General features: G+C 40.8%; 3 protein-coding genes across 3 annotated transcripts; 2 read left to right on the top strand and 1 right to left on the bottom strand.

Annotated features, from left to right (window-relative positions):
* Positions 1–609: 609 nt before the first annotated feature.
* tmem208 (transmembrane protein 208) lies at positions 610–8,631 on the bottom strand. The gene is made up of 6 exons (XM_085152780.1): positions 8,475–8,631; positions 5,297–5,392; positions 4,963–5,022; positions 4,730–4,866; positions 1,373–1,457; positions 610–1,288 (listed from the first exon to the last, which is right to left on the bottom strand). Exons 1-6 carry the CDS (start codon positions 8,478–8,480, stop codon positions 1,151–1,153), a joined length of 522 nt encoding a protein of 173 aa, XP_085008906.1. The 5' UTR covers positions 8,481–8,631; the 3' UTR covers positions 610–1,150.
* Positions 8,632–8,684: 53 nt separating this feature from the next.
* Positions 8,685–11,597, top strand: LOC146525369 (stomatin-like). Its single transcript, XM_085152658.1, has one exon. It carries the CDS (start codon positions 8,806–8,808, stop codon positions 9,658–9,660), a length of 855 nt encoding a protein of 284 aa, XP_085008784.1. The 5' UTR covers positions 8,685–8,805; the 3' UTR covers positions 9,661–11,597.
* Positions 11,598–14,563: 2,966 nt separating this feature from the next.
* On the top strand, positions 14,564–24,209 carry slc39a1 (solute carrier family 39 member 1). Its single transcript, XM_085144606.1, has 4 exons — positions 14,564–14,868; positions 16,252–16,382; positions 16,792–17,094; positions 18,672–24,209. The coding sequence occupies exons 1-4, from the start codon at positions 14,754–14,756 to the stop codon at positions 19,023–19,025; spliced, it is 903 nt and encodes a 300-aa protein (XP_085000732.1). The 5' UTR covers positions 14,564–14,753; the 3' UTR covers positions 19,026–24,209.
* The last annotated feature ends 130 nt before the right edge of the window (positions 24,210–24,339 follow it).

Genomic DNA, 24,339 nt, shown 5'->3' on the forward strand with positions numbered 1-24,339 from the left:
AGGAGGTCCTCTTGACCACGTGTTGAGCTGTTGCCATGTGATTGGCTAATGAGATATATTCATTTACAAGCAGTTGAACCCAATTAACCTAATGAATTCGCTGGTGAGTGAATGTGAGTTGAGAACAAGCTTAAAAACTGTATCATAGTTAGTTTAGCTTTGAAATAAATGGATGTCATGTGGATAATAGGACTGTTAATTGTTTTATATAAAAGTTTCTGTAAACTATTTTCCTCCTCTGCCATGTCACAAAATGAATTCGTGAATTTAATAATCCTTATTATAACCGACCATTACAATTACTCATGTTTTTCTTTGTCTAAACTAGGCCATGGATATTTGATTGCAAATGACCGTGTCCTATGTGGATCATTTGGCTTCAACTTTTGCCAAACATTACATTTTTCTTCTTCTTGGATTGATTTTAAAATCTGACATTTCTCTGAGAGTTACATTTTAAACCCATGAAACACCTGCCAGGTTTATTTTCACCAAAACCAAATTTTAGTCTCGTAAGGAAACTGATAATCATCTCTCAATCCTTTAGCCGCGTTTAAGCCAAACATTACGTCTGCAAATAAATAAAATTTTAAACTCGAGACACTGAAGGAAGATTTCTTTTGTTTATTGCAAAATTGTTTCAATTTTCTTATTAAAACTCACTGGCATTCAGTTGATTTGACGATAACAACAACTCATAAAGGTCTCTTGATTCTCCGATGATGCTCACAGTTTTTGAAAAATAAAACAAACCGTGCACCGCAATAAAAGCGGCACTGACAGATTCAAAAAAAATTTGGACTCATCTTGCCGTGTAACTGAAATCTGACTCACTGTAACTCAAACCTGCATGGGACAGCGCAGCAGCATTGTGCAACAGCAAAACCCCTAATCTCTGCCTCGGGACAAATTACATTTGGGCTGTAATATTATCTAAATAAGGAATAATTTGTTTCATAACTTCGGGAGAAAACTCAATCACAGGAGAGAGCAGAAAGAAAGCAAACACGGAAAACGAGATTCCACAAGATCAGATCTGGATTGCGTTTAATTTAATAACTAAATTTCTTCCTGAATAACTTATGAATTCCTCGCCATCTTCTAGATTAGATTCTGCGTATAAAAATACTGCTTCGCCTGCTCTGCAGCATCAGAATCGTCTCATCTGCCTGCGCTCTTGTCTTCTCTGCTTCTTCTCGTTCACCTCCTCCGGCGCCGACGGGTTTTCTGCCATAAACCAGGGGCCCAGGAAGTTTACCCACAGCAAGTAGAGGGCACGGGCCGGGGCCTGGCACACACACAGAGGACAAACTTAAATTATGACGTGTGTGGAAAACAAAATGAAAAGAAGTCGGACTACAAAAGCTCTTACCAGCAGCCAGAGATACCAGAAGTAAGAGGAGATGGTGCTGAGCACTTGCACTATGGCTGTGAGCAGGATCACGTCCTTCAGGTGTCTAAAACCAGAATTAATCATCACTGAAAAAGAACATGTGACCACAGCAAAGGACAGAGCTCTCATCAGGCCGTGGTTCAGGTGGTTTCCAGCAAATGTTTCACCTCGGGCTCCTTGAGGTGTTACAGTAAAGCCACACATTCACAGTCTCATCTTGGAGTCTCGACATGGAGTACAACCACATGAATGTCTTTTGGGGGTTTTTAAAGTACAAGCGTGTTACTGGCAACACTCCTGACCTCAGGCGCCACCTTCAGGCCTGCACACTGGACTCTTCCTATGTTTTCATCCGCAATGAGGTTCCTCCTCACAAAAAAAGTCAGGTCGGGCAGACGCAGAGGTTGATGATTTGTGATGGACAATTTAGAGGTCCATCACCACTAGAGATTCTCTATTGATGTCTGGAGAAGACGGCATTGTACGGGACAGCAGCCAAATCTAAATCTGGTGAAGCCTTTGCTTGAAATTGAACTACTTTTATAAAGCGCTCAAAAAGATGAAGGAGCACTCTTTGATCAGACTATAGCATCGAGTCAGTTAAAGTTTCAATTTCAATTTTTCAATTTTATTTATATAGTACCAAATCACAACAAATGTCGCCTCAAGGCGCTTCATAGATACAGAGAAAAGCCCAACAATCATATGACCCCCTATGAGCAAGCACTTTGGCGACAGTGGGAAGGAAAAACTCCCTTTTAACAGGAAGAAACCTCCGGCAGAACCAGGCTCAGGGAGGGGCGGCCATCTGCTGCGACCGGTTGGGGTGAGAGAAGGAAGACAGGATAAAGACATGCTGTGGAAGAAAGACAGAGATTAATAACAGATACGATTCAATACAGAGAGGTCTGTTAATACATAGTGAGTGAGAAAGGTGACTGGAAAGGAAAAACTCAATGCATCATGGGAATCCCCCGGCAGCCTACATCTATTGCAGCATAACTAAGGGAGGATTCAGGGTCACCTGGTCCAGCCCTAACTATATGCTTTAGCAAAAAGGAAGGTTTTAAGCCTAATCTTAAAAGTAGAGATAGTGTCTGTCTCCTGAATCCAAACTGGAAGCTGGTTCCACAGAAGAGGGGCCTAAAAACTGAAGGCTCTCCCTCCCATTCTACTTTTAAATACTCTAGGAACAACAAGTAGGCCTGCAGAGCGAGAGCGAAGTGCTCTAATAGGGTGATATGGTACTACAAGGTCATTAAGATAAGATGGGGCCTGATTATTTAAGACCTTGTATGTGAGGAGCAGGATTTTGAATTCAATTCTGGATTTAACAGGAAGCCAATGAAGGGAAGCCAAAACAGGAGAAATATGCTCTCTCTTTCTAGTCCCTGTCAGTACTCTTGCTGCAGCATTTTGGATTAACTGAAGGCTTTTCAGTGAGTTTTTTGGACATCCTGATAATAATGAATTGCAGTAGTCTAGCCTGGAAGTAATAAATGCATGAACTAGTTTTTCAGCGTCACTCTGAGACAGGATATTTCTAATTTTAGAGATGTTGCGCAAATGGAAGAACGCAGTCTTACATATTTGTTTAATATGTGCGTTGAAGGACATATCCTGGTCAAAAATGACTCCAAGGTTCCTCACAGTGTTACTGGAGGCCAAGGTAATGCCATCCAGAGTAAGAATCTGGTTAGATACCATATTTCTAAGCTTTTCAGCGCCGAGTACAATGACCTCAGTTTTATCTGAGTTAAGAAGCAGAAAGTTAGTGGCCATCCAAGTCTTTATGTCTTTAAGACATTCCTGCAGTTTAACTAATTGGTGTGTGTTATCTGGCTTCATGGACAGATAGAGCTGGGTGTCATCTGCATAGCAGTGAAAATGTATGCTATGTCTTCTAATGATGCTGCCTAGGGGAAGCATGTATAATGTAAACAGAATTGGTCCTAGCACCGAACCCTGTGGAACTCCATAATTAACCTCAGTGTGTGAAGAGGACTCTCCATTTACATGCACAAATTGGAGTCTATTAGATAGATATGATACAAACCACTGCAGTGCAATACCTGTAATACCTACAGCATGTTCTAATCGCTCTAATAGAATATTATGGTCAACAGTATCGAATGCTGCACTAAGGTCAAGAAGGACAAGCACAGAGATGAGTCCACTGTCAGAGGCCATAAGAAGATCATTTGTAACCTTCAATAAAGCTGTTTCTGTGCTGTGATGAACTCTGAAACCTGACTGAAACTCTTCAAATAAACCATTCCTCTGCAGATGATCTGTTAGCTGTTTGACAACTACTCTTTCAAGGATTTTTGATATGAAAGGAAGGTTGGAGATTGGCCTATAATTAGCTAAGACTGCTGGGTCTAGAGATGGCTTTTTGAGTAAAGGTTTAACTGCAGCCACCTTGAAGGCCTGTGGTACATAGCCGATTATTAGAGATAGGTTGATCATATATAAGATCGAAGAATTAATCAATGGCAGGACTTCTTTGAGCAGTTTTGTAGGAATGGGGTCTAAAAGACACGTTGACGGTTTGGAGGAAGTAATTATTGAAGTTAACTCAGAAAGATCAATTGGAGAAAAAGAGTCTAACTTAACATCAATGAAACTAAGAGTAGCTGTAGATAATATTACATCTGTGGGATGATTATTGGTAATTTTTTCTCTAATGATAAAAATTTTATTTGTGAAGAAGTTCATGAAGTCATCACTAGTTAACGTTAAAGGGATGGTTGGCTCAAAAGAGCTCTGACTTTTTGTCAGCCTGGCTACAGTGCTGAAGAGAAACCTGGGGTTGTTCTTATTTTCTTCAATCAGTGATGAGTAGTAAGCTGTTCTGGCTTTGCGGAGGGCTTTCTTATAAAGCAACAAACTATTTCTCCAGGCTAAATGATGATCCTCTAAATTTGTGACACGCCATTTCCTCTCCAGATTACGAGTCATCTGCTTTAGGGTACGTGTTTGAGAATTATACCACGGGGTCAGGTATAATCAAGTTGTGGGATATTGATCTGGTCAGGATGTTAATCAGTTTCAGCTGCTTTGGTCTTTATGAAATTATCAACAGGTGCACTAAAGGGGAGACGATGAGCCGCCTTTCATTTGTCAAGCAGTATATTAATCGTGGCATTTTATTTTTTTCAAAGACAAAAATGCTGTGAGAGCTCACGCATGTTGTTAAGTGGAAAAACACCGAAAACTCTGTTTAGTTTCCACAATGCACAAGTAGGACAGATATAACACCACACTTCAACAAAAGCTGGAAATGCCTCACACACCTCACTGGACGGTGTGAGACATCTTGGAGGGACGACTTACTCTGCCATTCCCTGCTCCATGTTTAGGTCTATCCCTCCGTCCAGGAGACTTCCGTCGTCAGCAAACGCCGGCTTGGCCATGGCTGCCATGGAGCGGTAACTCCCGACGTACACCGCCAACGCGAACACGAGCAGCAACTGCCAGAGGAGTCGTAGAAGAGTTTTAAAGCCAGAAACATTCAATCCTATTTGCGGACATTCACAGTTTAAATTATGGTCTTTAAATAAACTCACCCATGTCCAAAATGTGGACGAACTGTAGAAAACCAAGAAATTTACAGCGCCGTATATCGCCTGCAGAGGAGCACAAGAGAACTGCTATTACAAACAAATTATGAATTCCATTTTTTTTAAATAAAAAATGCACCTAAATCAATATAAAAACACCCAAATCCTACAGTCAGGACTTAAACTGATATTAGATCTTATTGTCCTAAATAGTCAAAGCCTCAGAAAATGAAGTGTGAACACGCTTTGATCCTCTACGAATCAATTTCTCACCCTGGAGACCCTGTAAAGGCCTGAAAACATGACTGAAAACATCCAAAAACAACACAGAGCCTCTTACGTTCGCTCCGAGGATGACTCTCGTGTAGAACTTCAGAGTGGCTTCATTCTCCTCGTAGATCTGCTTCTTTCCCTTTGTGCCAACTTTACCTTTGGGCTGATGGGCAAAACACAGAGGGCAATGACAGCGTTACCATACGTATCCAAGCATTTTAATTAAGGCGGGCGCAAAAGCTTTCAGATACTTCTTTCTTACTGTATGGTGTTTGGCTGGATCTATCAGCTTCTACCATAAATATCTGAAATAGAAGAACTCAACTCATCTAAAGCACCAATGTGTGTACATCTTCAGAGTTATTAGATCTACAACTAGGTAGGGAACAATATCTTAAAATGAGCAGGTAATCTTAGCGAAGATGTCACCTCTGGACTCGAGCTTCTCTCCAGTGATGATAAAGCACCACAAGACAGTAACACAGTGGTTGTTCCACTGGCCCCACTTACATTTGGACATAAAGCATATGGACTAGGGCTGTGCGATATGACCAAAATCTCATATCCTGATATAAATAACGTCCCAATAACGATATAAATCACCAAAAATTAAATATTTTCTGTAAATTCTGTGAATCTCGGGTAGGTGAAGTGTTTCCAGCTGGGCGTCGTGTACCCGGAGTCGAGTGTTTTAACCGATGCATGAAACGACACATTTTTAGACATAGGTTGTAACGGCCGCCGTTTTCTTTGTGAGTATTTATTACACGGCGTGCTGCGGGGAAAAGCCTGTTCTAACGTTTGAGTCTATGGTTTATTTTTTAGCAACTGACGGCTCTTTTTTTTGCTTCTCATCCGTCAATACTCTGCATACTTTTTCACGTGATTCCGTTTATTTTGAAAGGTCTCAACAGGATCTTAAGCTTTATTGCGAAAAGTTTATGTGGAAAATAAACAAGCGGACATGCGATGGTTTTACCGTCGTTGTTGCTAACGACAACAGGCGCTTGTCCGCCTGTAGTGTGGTTATATTTAATATAAGAGAAAGAGAGAACTTTAACAAATTAATATAGCCACGACAGTGACCATCAAAACATTGCCGTAAACAGTTTATTTTGTGACACCACGAAACAAACGATAGCGTAAAATGAAACGACAGACGTTTTTATATCGTCATCCGATATATATCGTTATATCGAACAGTCCATATTATGGACTACACTTCATTTTCCCCATAATTAATGTAAACACTTTAAAGCACATTTTTCACGCTTTTCCAACCAGCCAGAGGAGCCATTCCAGCCAAATATTGCAAGTTTTCTAACACGTCTGGTTAAGAAATGGCATAAAAAAATGTTTTTATTCAAAAAGGGTGCCTTTACTCCTGGCAAAGGGGCAATAGAAAACCGTTCAGTGCCTTTGCAATCCCCAAAATGCGCTGTTATGATGTCGGGGCAGCATGGGTATAAGCAACTTGTTTTTTGCGGATGCCATGATGCTGACCCTATCACGACGCCGCCCTGGGCAACTGCCCATGTCGCCCATATCTAAAACCACTACTGGTTGTACGATTTACAAATGCATGAGCATACACTCAGAACGTTAATTCACTTCTTCAGTCCATTAAATATGACGTTACTGTGATATATAAAAAAAAACAAATTAGGTTTAAAAAGTGCGTCCTACAGAAGGAACACAGATTAAAGCTTCCACTCACATGAAACCTTTTCATTATGTTTTCAACTGATGATATCTGACATGATGCACAATAACTAAATATCAGTGTAGGGGTACAGTATCAGTAATGAACGAAGTGTGAAGGTTTTAGCAGATAAATGTAAACGTCTTTGTCAACATTTTGTCTTCAATGTAAAATATGATTTTAATGCACATTTTTATGTCATTACATTAAAAGTTTGCCTTTGCTCTGTTTATTGTTCCCTCTGCAAAAATACAGGCCCAAATCAAAAGATGTTTGAATACCTTCTTCTTCTTCATCTGCCTCCATCTCACCCTATCCCTAGCATCCCCCTTTATCACACTCTGTGCGTCCTCCTTCACTACATCCATGAATCTTCTCTGTGCTCCTGCTCTTTTCCTCCTGCCCGGCAGCTCCATCTTCAGCATCCTTTATTAAATATATCCTCTATACATGTCCGAACCATCTCAGCCTTGCTTCTCTAATAACTTTGTCTCCAAACTGCTCGACCTGTGCTGTAACTCTGATGTACTCATTTCTAATCTTGCCCATCCTGGTCACTCCCAATGAAACTCTTAGCATCTCCATCTCAGACACCTCTACCTCCTGCTATTCTTCAGCCACAGATCATCCCTGACACTCACCTCCACCTGCTCTACTCTCTTCTTCACCTCTCTCTGTTGCCTTGTACGACTGACTCCAGATATTTAAACTCATCTACCTTCAGTATCTGTCTGATGCAGGGCAGTGCGTCAGCAAGAAGGTCCTGCGTTCAAACCTTTTGGCTGGCTGGTGCCTGTCTGTATGAAACGCTTCTCCCATACTGCCGATACCAGTTCTTTTAACCTGTACAGGCAGCTTATGTAGGGGAGAGCAGTGTGTCATGATTTATGACATGAATCATCATCAATTTGCATATTCTGAACACATTTTAATGACCACCAAATCACTGCGATTTTTACTTAGTAAAATGAGTGAACACAACAAAACACACCTTTCAGCTTTCATGTATTTTGGGGACCTGGAGTGTAAATGTGCCTGTCTCTAAAGCACTTTGGGCTTTAGGGACAGGGCAGCTTCTGTAGTATCAATGTGGCCATAAGGTGTAAATAAAATAAAACAGACATGGGACTCAAAACGAAAAGGTTCAGACATTTTTTCATAGTGTATGTTTGAGGTATTTCTCTTTAATTTCCCCCCATAATTATGATAATAATTTAACACAGCTGAACTTAATCGGATAGAAACAAAGTATCCGCGCTAGTGTCCAATACCAGCGTCGGTATCGACACTAACGATACATGGATCGATCCCTTCCACCTCTACTGCATAGCAGCACGCGTGAACGGAGCCGGGGTGGGAGAGATTAAACGTGAGAAAGTGACAGAAATCAGATTCTTGTGTTGATTTTGTTTTCACGCCATCGCAGAACAAACCGCAGGCTTCTGATGCTCTCTGCAGCTGAGTCGGTGCATCAGCTGCGGTACAGCATTGAGGAAATGTGGAAGTGAATTACTCAGCTCTGCCGCATGTGTGTGTGCCTCACCGCCATTCGCTCTCCGGACCGGTGCTGCTGCTGCTCTCCTCCGCTGCCGTCTTCTTGGACATCGACCTCCGAGCCGCCGCTGCCGCTAAACCCGTCTCCCTGCCGTCCAGACTCTTGAAACACATCAGCACTCACGGCTTGTGCGGGGAATGGCAACACATCCGGCGCACGATTATTGCATCATCAGCTCCCTTTCCGTCTCCCGCGTCTTTGCGTAATCGTTGTGTAGTTTTTTTTCTGTTTGTGTTTTTTCAGGAGTGCGCAGCAGCTGCTCCAGTAAACTACTGCCATCTTTACCTCAGCTTACCAGTTCAGATTTTGGGCCCAGACAATGGCTGGCGACAACGAGGACACCGCCCTGAAAGAAGCCAGGAGACGCGAGCGTCAGGTAACTTTGGAGAATACTGACTCGGACATCGGGTTTTGCGGCTGGCTGCTGGTCGGCCTCTCCCTGCTCCTCGTGGTGCTCACACTGCCCTTATCTATCTGGATGTGCATCAAGATCGTGAAGGAGTACGAGAGGGCCATTATCTTCCGCCTGGGGCGCATTTTGCGCGGTGGAGCCAAAGGACCGGGTTTGTTCTTCATCGTACCGTGCACCGACAGCTTCATTAACGTGGACATGCGCACCATCACGTTCGACATCCCACCTCAAGAGGTTCTGACCAAAGACTCGGTGACAGTGAGCGTTGATGGCGTGGTCTACTATCGCGTCCAGAATGCTACCCTGGCTGTGGCCAACATCACTAACGCGGATGCAGCCACGCGCCTGCTGGCCCAGACCACCCTGAGGAACGTGCTGGGCACCAAGAACCTGGCCGAGATCCTGTCCGACCGCGAGGAGATCGCGCACAGCATGCAGTCCTCACTGGATGACGCCACGGATGACTGGGGAATCAAGGTGGAGAGGGTGGAGATCAAAGATGTGAAGCTGCCCCTCCAGCTCCAGAGAGCCATGGCGGCTGAGGCAGAGGCGAGTCGCGAGGCCAGAGCCAAGGTGATCGCCGCCGAGGGGGAGATGAACGCGTCGCGGGCGCTCAAGGAGGCCTCCCTGGTGATCGCAGAGTCTCCGTCCGCCCTGCAGCTGCGCTACCTGCAGACCCTCAACACCATCGCTGCCGAGAAGAACTCCACCATCATTTTCCCGCTGCCGCTGGAGATGATGCAGGGCCTCATCAAACACTGAGGAGGCTAAAATCCACACACTAACACAACACGCATCACCTGACATATGACACAGTCCCTCCCTCTGTTAGGCATTTCTCTGTAACCATCAGGTAAGCGAGTGGGCTTATTTTCAAGGTTTCCTATTAATAAGCCACGAATTAGTAATTATTAGTGTGGCACAGCTGATAGAAAGTTGTTATATATAACACTACTGGGGTGGGTTTTATTGTGAATTTCCACTTGTGGTGTTTTGCAGTGAACCATAGCAAACACACCTACAGCAGCTCGATTTACTGCTCTAGAAACCTTGAGGCAAAGCCTAAGCCAGACCCCTTTTTTTACATAGCAGGGATTGAAACCCATAATTAATTATATTAGGGCATTTTACAATAGATTAAAAAAATAAACTGGGATGAACACAAATAGAGTCATTATATTAAAAAAAAAAGCAGTCATAAATGACTCCAGTCTGTCATTTACATAGCTCTGTGGCTGTGGAATTAAACCACTAGTGCTAAGATGATGCTTGGTGAGTTGCTCCCTGTGGTTTATAATACACTGAATTGAGACGGCAGCATTTTTATTTCCTTGTTTCATCTGAACCCAGCCTGCTGTGTTTAACCAGCAGCAGCACTCGCACATAGATCAGGAAATAATAACTACATTTTCTTTTAGCAAAGCAAGTTTGCTCACTTCACTTTGCTGTTTAGCTGACCAGCCTCAGCTCTCCATCAGCTCTTGTCCATTCGGCATGCTCGCTCAGTCAGTCCAGAGCCAGAGGTGCCAGATGCCCAGCAAAATCTCCAGCGGCTGGCTCGGCGCGCCTGCCAATAGCTGACCGCTGACTGAATTCGTAAATTGTGTATGAGCCTTAAACCAAATCAGCGAGAGTGCAGTTTAACTCTTATCTTGTTACATTTTTGTTACAAATGTAGAAATTGTGAGTTTAAGTGCCTGATAGATATGTGGTCTACAGCTGCACACACACACACACACATACACACACAAACACACACACACCCTGGTCTATATATTTCTCAGCACTGCTACAGCTGCCAGCATCTCAGTGCTGCAGTTATTTAAAGTAAAGTCAGTATTCTGACTGTACTGCCTGTTACTATTGCCAAAACCTTACTGAATGTGTTTTAGACTAATTTTAAGTGTAAAACTCAGACTAACCTTAGACCTGACATCATCGTTGCTACCTTTATCTTTAGTCTCTCCCGCTCGTTGTATGTGATTGTGAGGATGAAGGACAAAAAGCTGACATGTTTGAGGTGAAGGTGAAGCAGAGGCTGTAAATCTTACAACCAAAGGCCTTAATGTACTGACATGTATTCATTTTACAGTCCAGTATCACTCTATGCACTTCTATACAAAGTTATCTAAAGAAGTTACTTTACCTATTTTATTTTTTTTAATGATATTTTATCACTTGCGCTCTTTGTGGGTGTAACAAAAGCCAAATACTAGCCTTTGTATTAATCTGTATTAATCTGTATTAATCTGTAGTATATCTGCAGTTTGCATGTGTTTCCCTCTTTTTAGCATTTCAAGAACAGAGTTTCTAAACGTAGCTTGCATTGTTTAGTCTGTCTGTGATCAAGCAGTGTTTTATATATAGAGCCCTGTGAAGTTTATTATAGTTTTGCTGTTGCCTCACGAAGGGCTCGGTTTTGTGGGACAAACAGGTTTAAGTTACCTGTCGCTGCAGGATACAAAGGCTGTGACATTATACTACAGTAACCTTTATCTCTTTTTTTGCTGTTACAGTGAAAGAAGAGTATCAGATGCTGTGGAGCTTATGTTAAGTCAAAACGTGTGTATTGTTGGTGTTTGCTTTGCTGTTGTTGGTAGCTAACATAATTTTTGGTAGTTCATTGACGAACATATATGATTTTGTCTTGAGATATGTATATGACAGATAAAGGTGACAAATAAAGATCTGACTGAAAAGCAAGTCTCATTATTTGGCAGCTGTCTTCAAACACAGTAGGGTACTAAACAGGACAACTTATGAACAACTGTATGAATTAGCTTTAATTTAAATGATCGTCGGGACAAAAAAACTTTTTTTGATTGTTTTTTTTTTTTAAATTAAAAAAACATCAACTCAATTCAATTCAATTTCTTTATTGTCCCACAAGGGGAAATTAGTTTAGCAGCAGGATATAAATAAACAGAACAATACTATAAAATAATAATGACAATAATAGTGATAGAAAGTCCCAAGTCACATTCTCTCACCAGCCACTTTATTAGATACATTTCAGCAGCACTGGGTTGGACCCTCTTACTTTCAGAGCCTCTTTAATTCTTCATGGCACAGATTCAACAAGGTGCTGATTTCTCTGAGATTTTGGTTCATGTTGATGTGATAGTGTCACACAGATTGGTTCATCCATTGCAGCAGAAATAGAGACTCCTGAGATCAGACTCGTTTCCACTCTCCTGTTGTTCAGTTAGTGAGTCCATATGAATTACAGTCTTGGTTTCCTGTGGCACTCGGTGCGGTCTTCTGCTGCTGTAGCACATCTGCATCAAGGTTTGACATGCTGTGTGTCCACAGATGCTCTTCTGCATACCTTGGGTATAACAAGTGGCTGCATTTTTGTCCGGAGAACTGCTGCTCATTGGATATTTTCTCTTTTTCAGGCCATTCTTTGTCAATCCCATTAGATCAGCAGTTTCTGAAATACTCTGACCAGCCCCTCCAGCACCAATAGTCATGCCAGGTTCACTCACTTAAATCATCTTTTTTCATCATACTGATACTCAGTTTGAATTTCAGCAGGTTGTCTTTACCGAGTTGCTGCCCTATGTTCAGGTGATTAGATATTACATTAATGAGCAGTTGAACAGATATTATACCAATAAAGTGGCAAGTGAGTGTCAAATTAGCTAAAAAAAAAACAAAAAAAACCAACAACCCCAAAACAAAACAAAACAAAAAACACGACTTTAATAGTTGGATGAACTTTCCCCAAAATGTTTCATTTTTCTCTTTGGAAGTTATTCTTCCACCAGCCTAGCTGTTCCTGAATTCTCCAACTAATTTGGATTCTTCGAGTGCCAAACCTCCTTCCTGTAGTTGAAAGGGAGTTGCGAACCATGGGCACGGGGTTCCATCTGCTGGCCATTTCTAGAAATCGCACTAAATAAATAAATAAATAAATAAATGAATAAATACATTTAAAGCAGAAACGATGTTTAGAATAGTTTTGCTATTCAACTATTGTATTTGGTTTTTATGGGGTAAGGATATAATTTATTTTATAGGGTAATATGATTTTTTTTCTCTAGAATTTAATGTCATGGTTTAAAATGCCACAGTGCTGTCAGGGTCTCATGCATGGGGTGGGAGATGTTGTCCAACAGAAATGACCGCTTAGCCACCATTCTCCTGTCACTCAGCACCTCCACTGGGTCCAGAGAGCATCCAGAACAGAGCTGGCCCTCTGGCTCACCCTGTTCAGTCTCTTCCTGTCCCCAGCAGAGATGCTGCTGCCCCAGCAGACCACACCGTAAAAGATGGCTGAGGCCACCACAGAGTCATAAAAGGTCTTCAGGAGTGGGCCCTTCACTCCAAAAGACCTGAGCCTCCGCAGCAGGTACAGCCTGCTCTGCCCTTTCTTGTAGAAGGCATCTGAATTATGAGTCTGGCCAGTTTATTGTTCAACACCAAGGTACCTGTAGCTATCCACAGGTTAGCTACAGGTACGCTCAATGTCCATACCTTGAATGTTGTTTAGTGGTTGCAGTGGAGGATGTTTGTGCCTGCAGAAGTCTAACACCAGCTCCTTGGTTTTTCTAGTGTTGATCTGGAGGTAGTTCTGCTGGCACCAGTCCACAGAGTCTTGGGTCAGTTCTCTGTACTCCCTGTCGTCCCATCAGTGATGAGGCCGACTACTGCAGAGTCATCAGAGAACTTCTGAAGGAAGCACTGGGTGGAGTTGTGGGAGAAGTCTGCAGTGTAGATGGTGAAGAGTAAAGGACCAAAAACATTCCCTGTGGGGCCCCTGTACTGGAGGCGACCCTGTGTGACACACAGCTCTGAGTTCTCATGTACTGTGGTCGGTCGGTGAGGTAGATCCAGTATCCATGACATGAGGTGATGGTCCACTACTGTGTTCTCCAGCTCTCCTTCAGAACTGTGGGAAGAAGGGTGTTGAAGGCACTGGAGCAATCAAAGAACATGATTCTCACAATGCTCCCAGCAGTCTCCAGCTGAGAGACGGAATGATGTGGAAGGTGAGTGACAGCATTATCCACTCCAATGCCAGGTTGGTAGGCAAACTGAAGTGGGTCCAGTAATGAGCTCACCAGAGGCCAAAGCTGAGCTAGGACCAGCCGCTCCAGGGTCTGCATCAGGTGGGATGTCAGAGCCTTTGAACGTAGAGTCTTTGGCACTGGTACAACACAGAAGGGTTTTCCAGAGCTGTGGAACTCTCCCCAGCCTCAGGTTTAAGTTGAAGATGTGCTCCATCACCCCACACAGTTGGTCTGTTTCTCCCTAACGTTTAGCAGTTAGCAGCATAACCACAGTTTAAAATTTTAACAAGAAATAGCTTTGATCTATTAAAAGTAATAGAAAAAAAATTCAACCACAGTGATTCTAAGATATTCAAAGTGGAATTTTGTATATATAGTTTTTGGCAAAGGTTTTATTATTAAGCAGGACTTGGATTTATTATTATTATTATTATTATTATTATTATTATTATTATTATTATTATTATTATTATTATTATTATTATTATTAATAATAATAATAACTACAACAACAATAATAATGTTGTTGTTGTTGTTAGTGGTAGCAGTAGAGGTTGAGATTGTGGTAGCAGCATTAAAATCATTATTAGAGAAGCATTGTTATTATAAAATAGTATAGAGTAAAAATTCGCGTTTTTCCTCATTTGTTTTTAGCTACAGCACTTTTGTCCCTTCACGGTACTCGTAGCCTGCTCTTGTCTAAATAACAACCCTGCGGCAGCGGCGGCTCGTCTGTCAGATTCTTTAGTTGGAACTTGCTGGAGTCGTCGTCTTGCGCCGATGTTAACCTAATATTTGTACCTCAGTCCTGAACTGACACTACACGCTACACGCTACACGATGGAGTATCTGTTCCAGGTGAAAATCGGCGCTCTGATCGGGTTGTTGCTCCTAACTCTTGTTTTTGGATTTATCCCCGCTCGGATCAAATGGTTCAGAGAGACAAATGGGACAGGTTGGTACACACTAATATGAAAAAGGAATGGCATAAGCAGCTGCTAATAGCAGCAGTGTCTGTATTTGAGAGGATAAAATATGTGACTGCTATAATGTGATTTTCAAATACTGAGATCTCACCAATCTTAGCTCAAAAATGCGGAAAGTGGGAACAAATTATTAATATTACTTGTTCTCTGTTAGTTGTGTCTCGATGACACCAATGCCGAGCTAAACAGGAGAAGTGGCTCATTCCTGTCAGGTATTCCTGCCTCTTTTGCGATTTGCTGCCATTTACAGATAAAGGCGAAAACCTTAATTTGCAAGAAATGTAATCGAAGTTTAGTGTAGCCTCAGAAAAGCCCAGTTACAGGAGCTCAATGGTTTCACCGTTGTAGCTTCCAGTGGATCACATGATCACATATCACCTCGCTGATAATGTTTTAAGTGCTGCAATTGATTTTATTAGCCGGGTCCTGGAAACTGAACATGCGCAGCATAAGTGTTGAAAAACAGGGTGGGTCTCACACGTGGAGGGTAAGATAATGCTGTAGATATTTTAATGTCTACATTTTGACTGTTTATTATTTCTAATATCACAGCAGTCATTTATGTCAGTCTAAAGGGTTAATCTGTACAATCAAGTGAACCATCCTCTGACCTCTGGCTTCAGTCACCTGATAGCTGTGAAAATCCTGAAGGTTAAAACTCTGATGTCACATTTCTAGAACACAAAAGTGAAAATATGAATTGAAAAAAAAACTGTGTTATAGAGGTGAGTTAAGTTCGGCCTTCTTACAAGGAAGTGAAAGCATCAATTCTGGCTTATTGCTGCTGGAGTACTCTTTTGAGTCATCTTTGCTCATGAGCGTGAACAGACATCTGTCACATGATGTTCCAACAATTCAAAGGGTGGAGGGAAATCCCGTGATTTAAAGTTGGACATGTACCATTAATCTTTCAGATTTAGGTTTAGGTTCTACTGAACGGTCAGATGAAGCTAAAGGCTAGTAGTGATTTAACAAGAGCCCGACCCCTCCTGTGTTCAAAAATGATGACATCATTGTCAGTGTTCTTTATTTGTAAACAGTATGTTTTAGTGACAGGTCATAGTTTATTAGATTCCCAGCAATACATTTTGCATACTAGTCAGTAGCATGACCCCCCCTAGGCTTTTTATCTGCTATGTTCTAATAAAAGAAATCAACATATAAGCTAGTACAGCTAGGGGAGTAATACAGATTGCCATCTGGCCAGGCCTCTGTTGTGAAAGAAATTTGATCTCCATTGGGTTTCCTGGTTATAGAAGGCTAAATAAACCAATAAAAAGCCATTATATAGGACAAGGTTTTACTGCTGTTTGTGCTGAAACATAAAGCATGGTTGGTCTTCCTGTTTGCAGATATTCATCGCACGGTTCTCAGTTTGATCAGCTGCTTTGCTGGTGGGGTTTTCCTGGCAGCATGTCTGCTCGACATCATTCCGGATTATCTGTCAGACATTGGCACAGTGCTGGATGCTCGGGAGGTGGAGGTATCTCGGAATAATCATTTAGACGAACTCATAAAGGAAACAATATGATATAAGATAATATATCATATATTTACAATGCATTGATCTGTATTCCCAATTAATATTATTTTTTTTGCATGAACAACCTCAGATTTTCAGATTGTCACCTATTCTAAGTATTTGAGGTCCACAATTCAAACATATTTGCTTCACAGTCATGTGAAACCGTAAGAGTGAAATGGTGTTTGTTATAGCTCAAAATACTATTACTTCTATTAATGCTGATATTTTCTATTTCATCTATTTTCATCTTCTACAGTAGATATCCTGTCTACTATTTCCTGCCTGTGTTAAACATCTATTCACTAATTCTTTATTTTACCACAATGACCCTTCTAACTGTTGAATCTCTGTATCTGGTCTTAAAAAGACCCCCTTTCCCCTTCCAGAGTTCATCATAGCTGCCGGCTTCTTCATGGTCCTTATACTGGAGAAGATTGTCCAGAGCTTCCGGGAGATGAGAGGGGCTCGTGAGGAGAGGGCGCCCCTTTTGCATGACCATGGGCACGGCCACGGGCCAGCCACAGCCCGTGATCTGGAGAGCAGTGGCCACCACGTTCATGTAGACTTACAGGCTCACTCCTCCTTTCGTTCCTTCATGCTCTTCCTGTCTCTCTCACTCCATTCAGTTTTTGAGGGTCTTGCTATTGGCCTGCAAAGCACTGACTCGAAGGTAAGACAGACCAAATCACCCGACGTTAACAGTGATTGCTCGCTCTTTTTTTTTTTTTTTTTTTTTTTTAATTTTCTTAATCCACACAAACTTTTAAAGGACCGTAATGGCACCTCTCTGTTGCTACGTGTCACACCCTTGTCAGCATTTATTTGGGAAAGTACTGCTCAGGTGAAGTTGGAGTCATATTCGCAGAGCAAGTTTCAGTTCAGAGCTTCGGAAAACTTTGGCAGCAAATTGAGTCGGATTTATTTCTACTGATCGAATGACAGCACAAGCAGCTTTAGCAGAATTTCAGTCAGCATCTTTCACTCACATGAAAATGTGATGTGTGTGTTCAGCTGTACTTTATAACTGAGAACAATATATACAATACATAAAATGTAACTGTACTGTACAAAAGTACTGAGTAAACCCCAGTTTCTTTATATTTTGCTCTGGTCTAGAGCAACAGCTCTCCAAGCAACACTTGAAACAGAAAACACTTTTTCTGTTTCTTTGGACATTGGCTGCTTTTTCACCCATTTCTGGTCCACTCCCTGTACCTGACCATTTTCAGTACAATGTTTATTTTTTGTTAAGCCACTTAACACTGGCATATGAATCATTCAAGCATAAACTTATCAAAGAACCAATTTTAATTGTATCTTTAGGCACTTTGTTACCAGCAGTCTGTTGTATAAACGCGTGATTTGTTGCCAAAGATAACACAGTTTGACATTATATCGTTTTTTTCATCACCAAGGTGATTTCCAAAGAGCATTTCTCAGCAGGCTGTCTCCTTTATGCTTAAAAAACAACAACAACAAAACAAAAGAGTAACGTTGGTTATACCACAAATAGATGTTCAAGCTCCTTACAATTATATAAATATGTTGTATTTGCATGTATGTTTGGACGTTTCAGTAAGTCTTAAGACTTTTGCACAATACTCTGCTGGGGATGGGAATTGATTAGAATATATCGATTCGATTCCTCATTGATTCTCGCTGGGTTGTTATTGGCTCCATTTTTAGAGTCACCACCATTGCTAAGCTGCAAAAAGCAAATTACATTCACACAAATTTATTGCATACTGTGGGTCAAATGTTTGTGCATGTTTGTTGAGGTATTCCCCCTCTTTCCTGTGATCAGTGTTGGAGTCGTGACTCACAGTCATTATTACACATACTACACAGAACACTTTATTAAAAGTAATGGACTGCATTACTTAATTACTCCCAGGAAAAAATAATTTGTTGTACCACTCATTAAATTATTTCCATATTACTCTGTAAAATAACTGAAACACTTATCGGAGCCCATTACAGCAGCTGTCATAAATTTGTGTTTTATAAAACGGCTTCTTCTCTGGCAGCTGGTGAATTTGTTAGAACTAAACACATAATAATTAAAACATGTCACAGAATAGATTCCTTTTAATAATGACATAATTCCTGATACCATTAAACTTCTATAATTTAGCCCCAGCCTTAGTACACCTAGTCATCTACATGCTGTTGTTTGTTTCATTGTAATTACAGCTTTATAACACAAAGTAAATCTAAATATACACAAAATGTCTTTATTTTTTCCAGGTACTGGAGATCTGTATCGCTATTCTTGTTCATAAGAGCATCATCGTGTTCAGCCTGTCTGTGAAGCTGGTCCAGAGCACAGTTCACCCACTGTGGGTTGCCGCTTACATCGTAGTGTTTGCCTTGATGTCTCCATTAGGCATCGCCATCGGCATCGGTGTGATGGAGGCTCAGCTGACAGCCGGACCTCTGATCCAGGCCGTGCTGGAGGGGCTCGCTGCAGGCACGTTTGTTTACATCACTTTCCTGGAGATTCTCCCGCATGAGCTGAATTCCCCCGGGAATCAGCTCCTTAAGGTGATGTTCATCCTGTTCGGCTTCACCATCATGGCAGGTTTGACATTTTTGGGTTGAAACTGACATTTTGTCACTTTCGGCTGACATTGCTGTCAGGATATCCCTTGCATCTGTTGTACAGCTCCCACAGAGTCACTTCACTTTGGTACACAGAGACAAACTTGAAGGAAGACGTAGCTTTGCTGCCACAGGGTTACACCTACTCCTGGAGTCGTTCATTTCAAAGGAGCGTGACAACATTTGGCATTTTATTGCTTTTCTTTACATTTGAACTTTTACAGTATTACATATTGAAATACAGAGGACCAAGACATGAAGAATCAATGTCAACAAATGCTATAAAATACATCAAATAGTATTAAAAATAATTGTAGGCTAACGTGTTTCTAAAATGTGAGACATCCTAATATTTCCGTTCTAATTTGCATCTGTATTTAACTTTGTGGTAATTCACCAATGTTTTTATTTTAATGTACTTTTTCAAGAGTGCTTCCATATGGTTACATATTTGTGTTTTATTTAACCCGCCCCCCCAACTAAATCATGTGTTGGCATTTATTTATTACATATTTTTAAGTGTTTTATGCATTTATGCTTAAACATGGATTTTCAAGGGAGAATTGGTACTGGGAGTTGTTGTGTAAGAGGGAAAATAAAACATAACAATAAATAAATATGAATATTTAAAAAATGAATGATTAGTTTATAATAAAACGGAAATATCCCTGGTAGAAATTAAATTAAAAAAGATTATTAATACAAAGGTAAATAAATACAGATGCAAATTAAATTAAATCAGTCAAAAGTTTGTCCAAACCTGTGACTGGATTGTGTTTCTGTCACATTTTATAAATGATATACATTTGTTTATATATCATTTATTTGTATATCGGTTTTTGATTTGGGCAGTTTTGGTCCTCCGTAAAGATGAACTACTGACTGCAGTGCTGCATTTGTTGAGTTCATCGCTGATGTTATTTTGAAATGCATGCAGAACGAACCGTTGCCTCTGAACTTTCAGGATATGCACATCACCACTGAAACGAAGGGGCAGTCTATAAATATGACCTCTTTTAATTCATTCAATCACTATGCCTGGTGCCTCCAGAGCTTTAATATTTATAAATCGCAAGTCTGACAGTTACTTCTTTCCGAAATGCACTGATTGTTTCTTTACTTTTGTTTCACGCATGTTGTTCTTTACAGTTGGCTCAGTTGGGTATTTGGGCTTTGTAAACTGGTTTTTCACTGACCCGGTCTTGTTTACTAAATGTTGTTTTTCCAGTGATTTTAGTAAGTTCTTACATATTGTTCTTAATACTATCTTATTTTATTTCTTATTACTGAAAAGATGATGTATCACTACTATTTTAAAAAGGGTTGCAGGTCTCGTTTAAAGTACCATATTTCAGCCTGCTTACACCCCAAGTACTGACTGTTATATTTAAGCAGTGAAGTATCTCTTGTGTAATCTTCTGACTCCACATACGTGCAAAAAGCAGGAAGTGTAAATTTGATTGGCATGAAAAGGACACTGTCATCAAAAAAAGTGTTATAATGACATGACATGTCACATGCCTCGCCTTTTTTATTTTTATTTTTTAATGTCACCTTTGGTTAGCCAAAGAAATAAAAGCCACTCCTTTTCTTTAGCACAACATCACCCAGTTTGCACTCTAACATATAAAAATCATTTGAAAACCTTGACTGTCTTTTTATAAGCAAACTACATGTATATTTTGTGCCTTATGGTCATTCTTTTCATGAGAAACACGACTGCTTTTTGTTAACCTTTTCAAAGTAAAAGGGAACTTTAAAAAATGAGTGCAAGTGCTGGTTCTTTCTTTGTTGTTGTTGTTGTTGTTGTTGTTGTTGTTGTTGTTTCCAACGGAGCTCTCTGATCGTCTCATCGTCCACTTTCACTCTCACGCGATCTCACACATGAACCCCAAATGTCATCATTCCCTGACTTCAAACCAAAAACTGCAAAATAAATAAGGCATATTTAAAGTAATGGAACTAACACACGTACAGAGATTCCTTCATTTATGAGTGGGATGTGAAAAGAGGAAGAATTTTTAAAAGAGGAAGATCGCAGAGAGGGTTCATGATTGCAGGGATGTGGTATGGCTACGGGCAAATGATGTCCTGTGGTGACCTCTAAAGGGAGCAGGTGAAAGAAAAACAAGTCCGATGTCAATATTTAACTTAACAAATTGGGTTTTTAAAATGTTGCGTGGTGTGTTTGGGGGTTTGATTGCATTTGGCAGCAGATTACTGGAGCCACTTGGTGGGAGTGTTGATCCTCTGTCTAATAGCCTCATCCAAAATGGACAGCATACCAAACAGACAGAAATAAGAGACTTAAATTTAAGTTTTTAGGAATACCATTTAGTGATTACGTGTAGGCACACCAAGGCGACATTTCAAGAAGGTATTTTAACATTTGAAAACACGCTGGTCACCTCACTTAATTTTCTTTTTAAGTAGTAATTTAGTGTGGAACAACCAGGGTCTAAATCGGGGTGGGGAACTCCAGGCCTTGAGGGCCGGTGTCCTGCTCGTTTCAGATCTCACCCTGAGTCAACACACCTGAATCAAATGATTAGTTCATTACCAGGCCTCTGGAGAACTACAAAACGTGTTGTGGAGATCATTTAGCCATTTGAATCAGCTGTGTTGGATCAAGGACACGGTCTAAATAATGGTCTAAATAATAGAAACAGTGATATCGAAGTTGTATGCTGGCTGACTGAAGATCTTGAATAAATAATTTTACTTTTAGCATTTAATTTGTAGTACATCATCTTCGTTTCCTGAAATCTTTAATACACTGTCGATTTTGCCCTAATAATTCCCATACACTGAATACATTTTACTTCTGTTGTCCACAATGTTAAAAGCATCCACTTACTATAGTGTAAGTCCCTTTTGTGCCCCCAAATGTTGGCAGTGCCTCTACTACTTGCAGTGTCGTGTGGGGCACTGTCAGGGAGTGGCAGCTATGTTGTGAGGGTCTACAAAGTAAAATCCACATGAATGCCAGGAGAACTCTGCACTGTAAAAGGATGCACAGTATACTTTGCACTTCAGAGGTGGTCAGAGTGCACTGAAACAGTAAAACAGCTCGAAAGTCTTCTTTATTAGATTTGTGGTCACAGAGTCCTGCTTGTTGGCTTGCAGGGTGACATAACTGACAGGAATTCCTTCGCATCTTTGAACTTTACTCTAACCCAAAGACGAGAACAAAAAAACAAACATAGCCACATCCGATGTGATACATGGAGGAGTGGTTAACCCCTGACTGCCTCTGTAAGGCAATAAGAGCTTATTCAAAAAACAGAAAGAAAATCACTAATGAGAGCCTCTGATAGACGAACAATGACACAGTAAGCCTGCCAGTTCTAGATCACAGAGGCCTCAGTGTGTGGAGGAAGGAGACCCGGCAGAGCATCAAGCTTTAGTGTGGGGTGGACGGTTTACCCATACCTCATTAACCTCCTTACAGTAATGCCATTGAATACTCCCATTTTGTCTCGCCGACATGCAGATTACATCCTAAGTACCTAAAATGCTCTCCTTTTTCATGCTGCGATGCCACAACTTGGTCTTAGGAAGCACAATGTCACAAATACAGTGGCCGAGCTGGACATCCTGTTTCTGACTAATTACATTTTATGTATGTGAGCAGAAACTAGCATGTTTCTGCTCACATACATAAAAAGCATGTCAAATTGATATTGTCTCAATTTTGTTATTGTCAACAGCATAGAAGTGCGACCATCCCCACTCTGAAAAGCTGACAACAAGCCAGCTGAAAAAAACCCAACAAGCACAGGTTATAAGCTAACATTACGCCAGCTATGTTTGCCTTGAGTGTCATAAGAACCTTTGATACTGAACGAGCAGGGAGAGCTCAGAAAGCTTACTTTTAAGGAAACTGATCTTGATTTTCAGTTGAGTTGAATTCAAGTAGTTCCCTCCTTGTCCGTACTCAGCCTCTCCACCAGGATTCGTTACATTCTGTTCCGTAGTTTTATGTCATCTGTCTTAAAGACAAAACAAGGGAAGAGAAAAAGAATGGGGAATAGAAACTAATGGCTGACAGTCTTAAAAAGCTTAAACTAAAGACAAACGAACAACCTTAAAACAGATACACATCTACGTTAAGACACAAACACGTAAACATATACGTGTAAAGTCTGCATTCTCTCCTGCTTACACTTATGATCAATTAACAAATCACCTAGTTAGACTAATTACATTTTTAACCAATTCAACATCTATTTTAATGAGTTACTGCACTGGCATTTCATAAGTAGTACACAAAAAACTGACACGAATGTTTTGACCAGACAATGGCAGTTAGATGATAAAATATTAGGGGGTGCTCATGAACTCACAAATCATACTAAAGGGAACATAACAAATTTCATATCAAACATATGTCAAAGTAACTACAAATGCTTAGTGGTATTAAGGTCACTCACGGTCAGCTAGACTGAACAACCAATAAAAGAAACTCTAAAAGAAATAAAGCAAAACATGGATTCTCACTTCCTGCAATTAGTGAGAGGGACTAAAAGAGAGGCCAGTTTGTCTGATATTGTGCAGTCATGGATAAGTAATCCATAATGTGGGACCCAAAACAAATGATCCCCTCTGAGGAGGATTTCTAAGAATGTGCATAAAGGAATAGCTAATGGTCCTCTCGCTCATATGACATTCCCACCTTTCATGTCACATGTGCTGGGTTAACAGCACATGTGACATGAAAGGTGGGATTTCTCTTACATCAGTGATAGTGAAATGCATATTTCATGAGAATGTGGAAATAAGTGCTAATAAGAACTGGTGGTCCTAAGGTGCAAAACAAAAAACACACCACTTTGTTTAATTCATGTGTTTTCTCAATGAAAGGGTTTCTTTTATTCTGATTTTGAGGGCAGCGCAGTGGTCACCTCACAGCAAGAAGTTCCTAAGCTTGATTCCTAAAGCCAGACCAGGCTCCAGCCCCCCCACAGCGCTGATTTAGATCAGCAGAAGAAAACGGATGGATGGCTCTTTTGTATATTTGTATGTACATCAAGAGCAAAAAAAGAAAAGAAGCTGAGCCATATACCTGTTCAATAAATCTTTTTTCATACAATTAAAAAAAATAAAAAAATAAAATTTCACTTTTTAATTTCATTTAAAACAAATTCTATTCTTTGTCTTGCATGTTTCATTTTGGCACCATGGGACTCCATCCCAGCTCACGCTTTGCATCGCAGTTTGCATCATCTAGATTAGCCACCTGTCGTAATCCACTGTGTCATTTTAATCCTACTTTGAGTGTTTTTTCTTCCAGTAACTCCTCCCCTCGTGGTCC

The sequence above is a fragment of the Neolamprologus multifasciatus genome, chromosome 1 (assembly GCF_963576455.1).
Source record: "Neolamprologus multifasciatus chromosome 1, fNeoMul1.2, whole genome shotgun sequence".
In the NCBI taxonomy this organism is placed as follows: Eukaryota; Metazoa; Chordata; class Actinopteri; order Cichliformes; family Cichlidae; genus Neolamprologus; species Neolamprologus multifasciatus.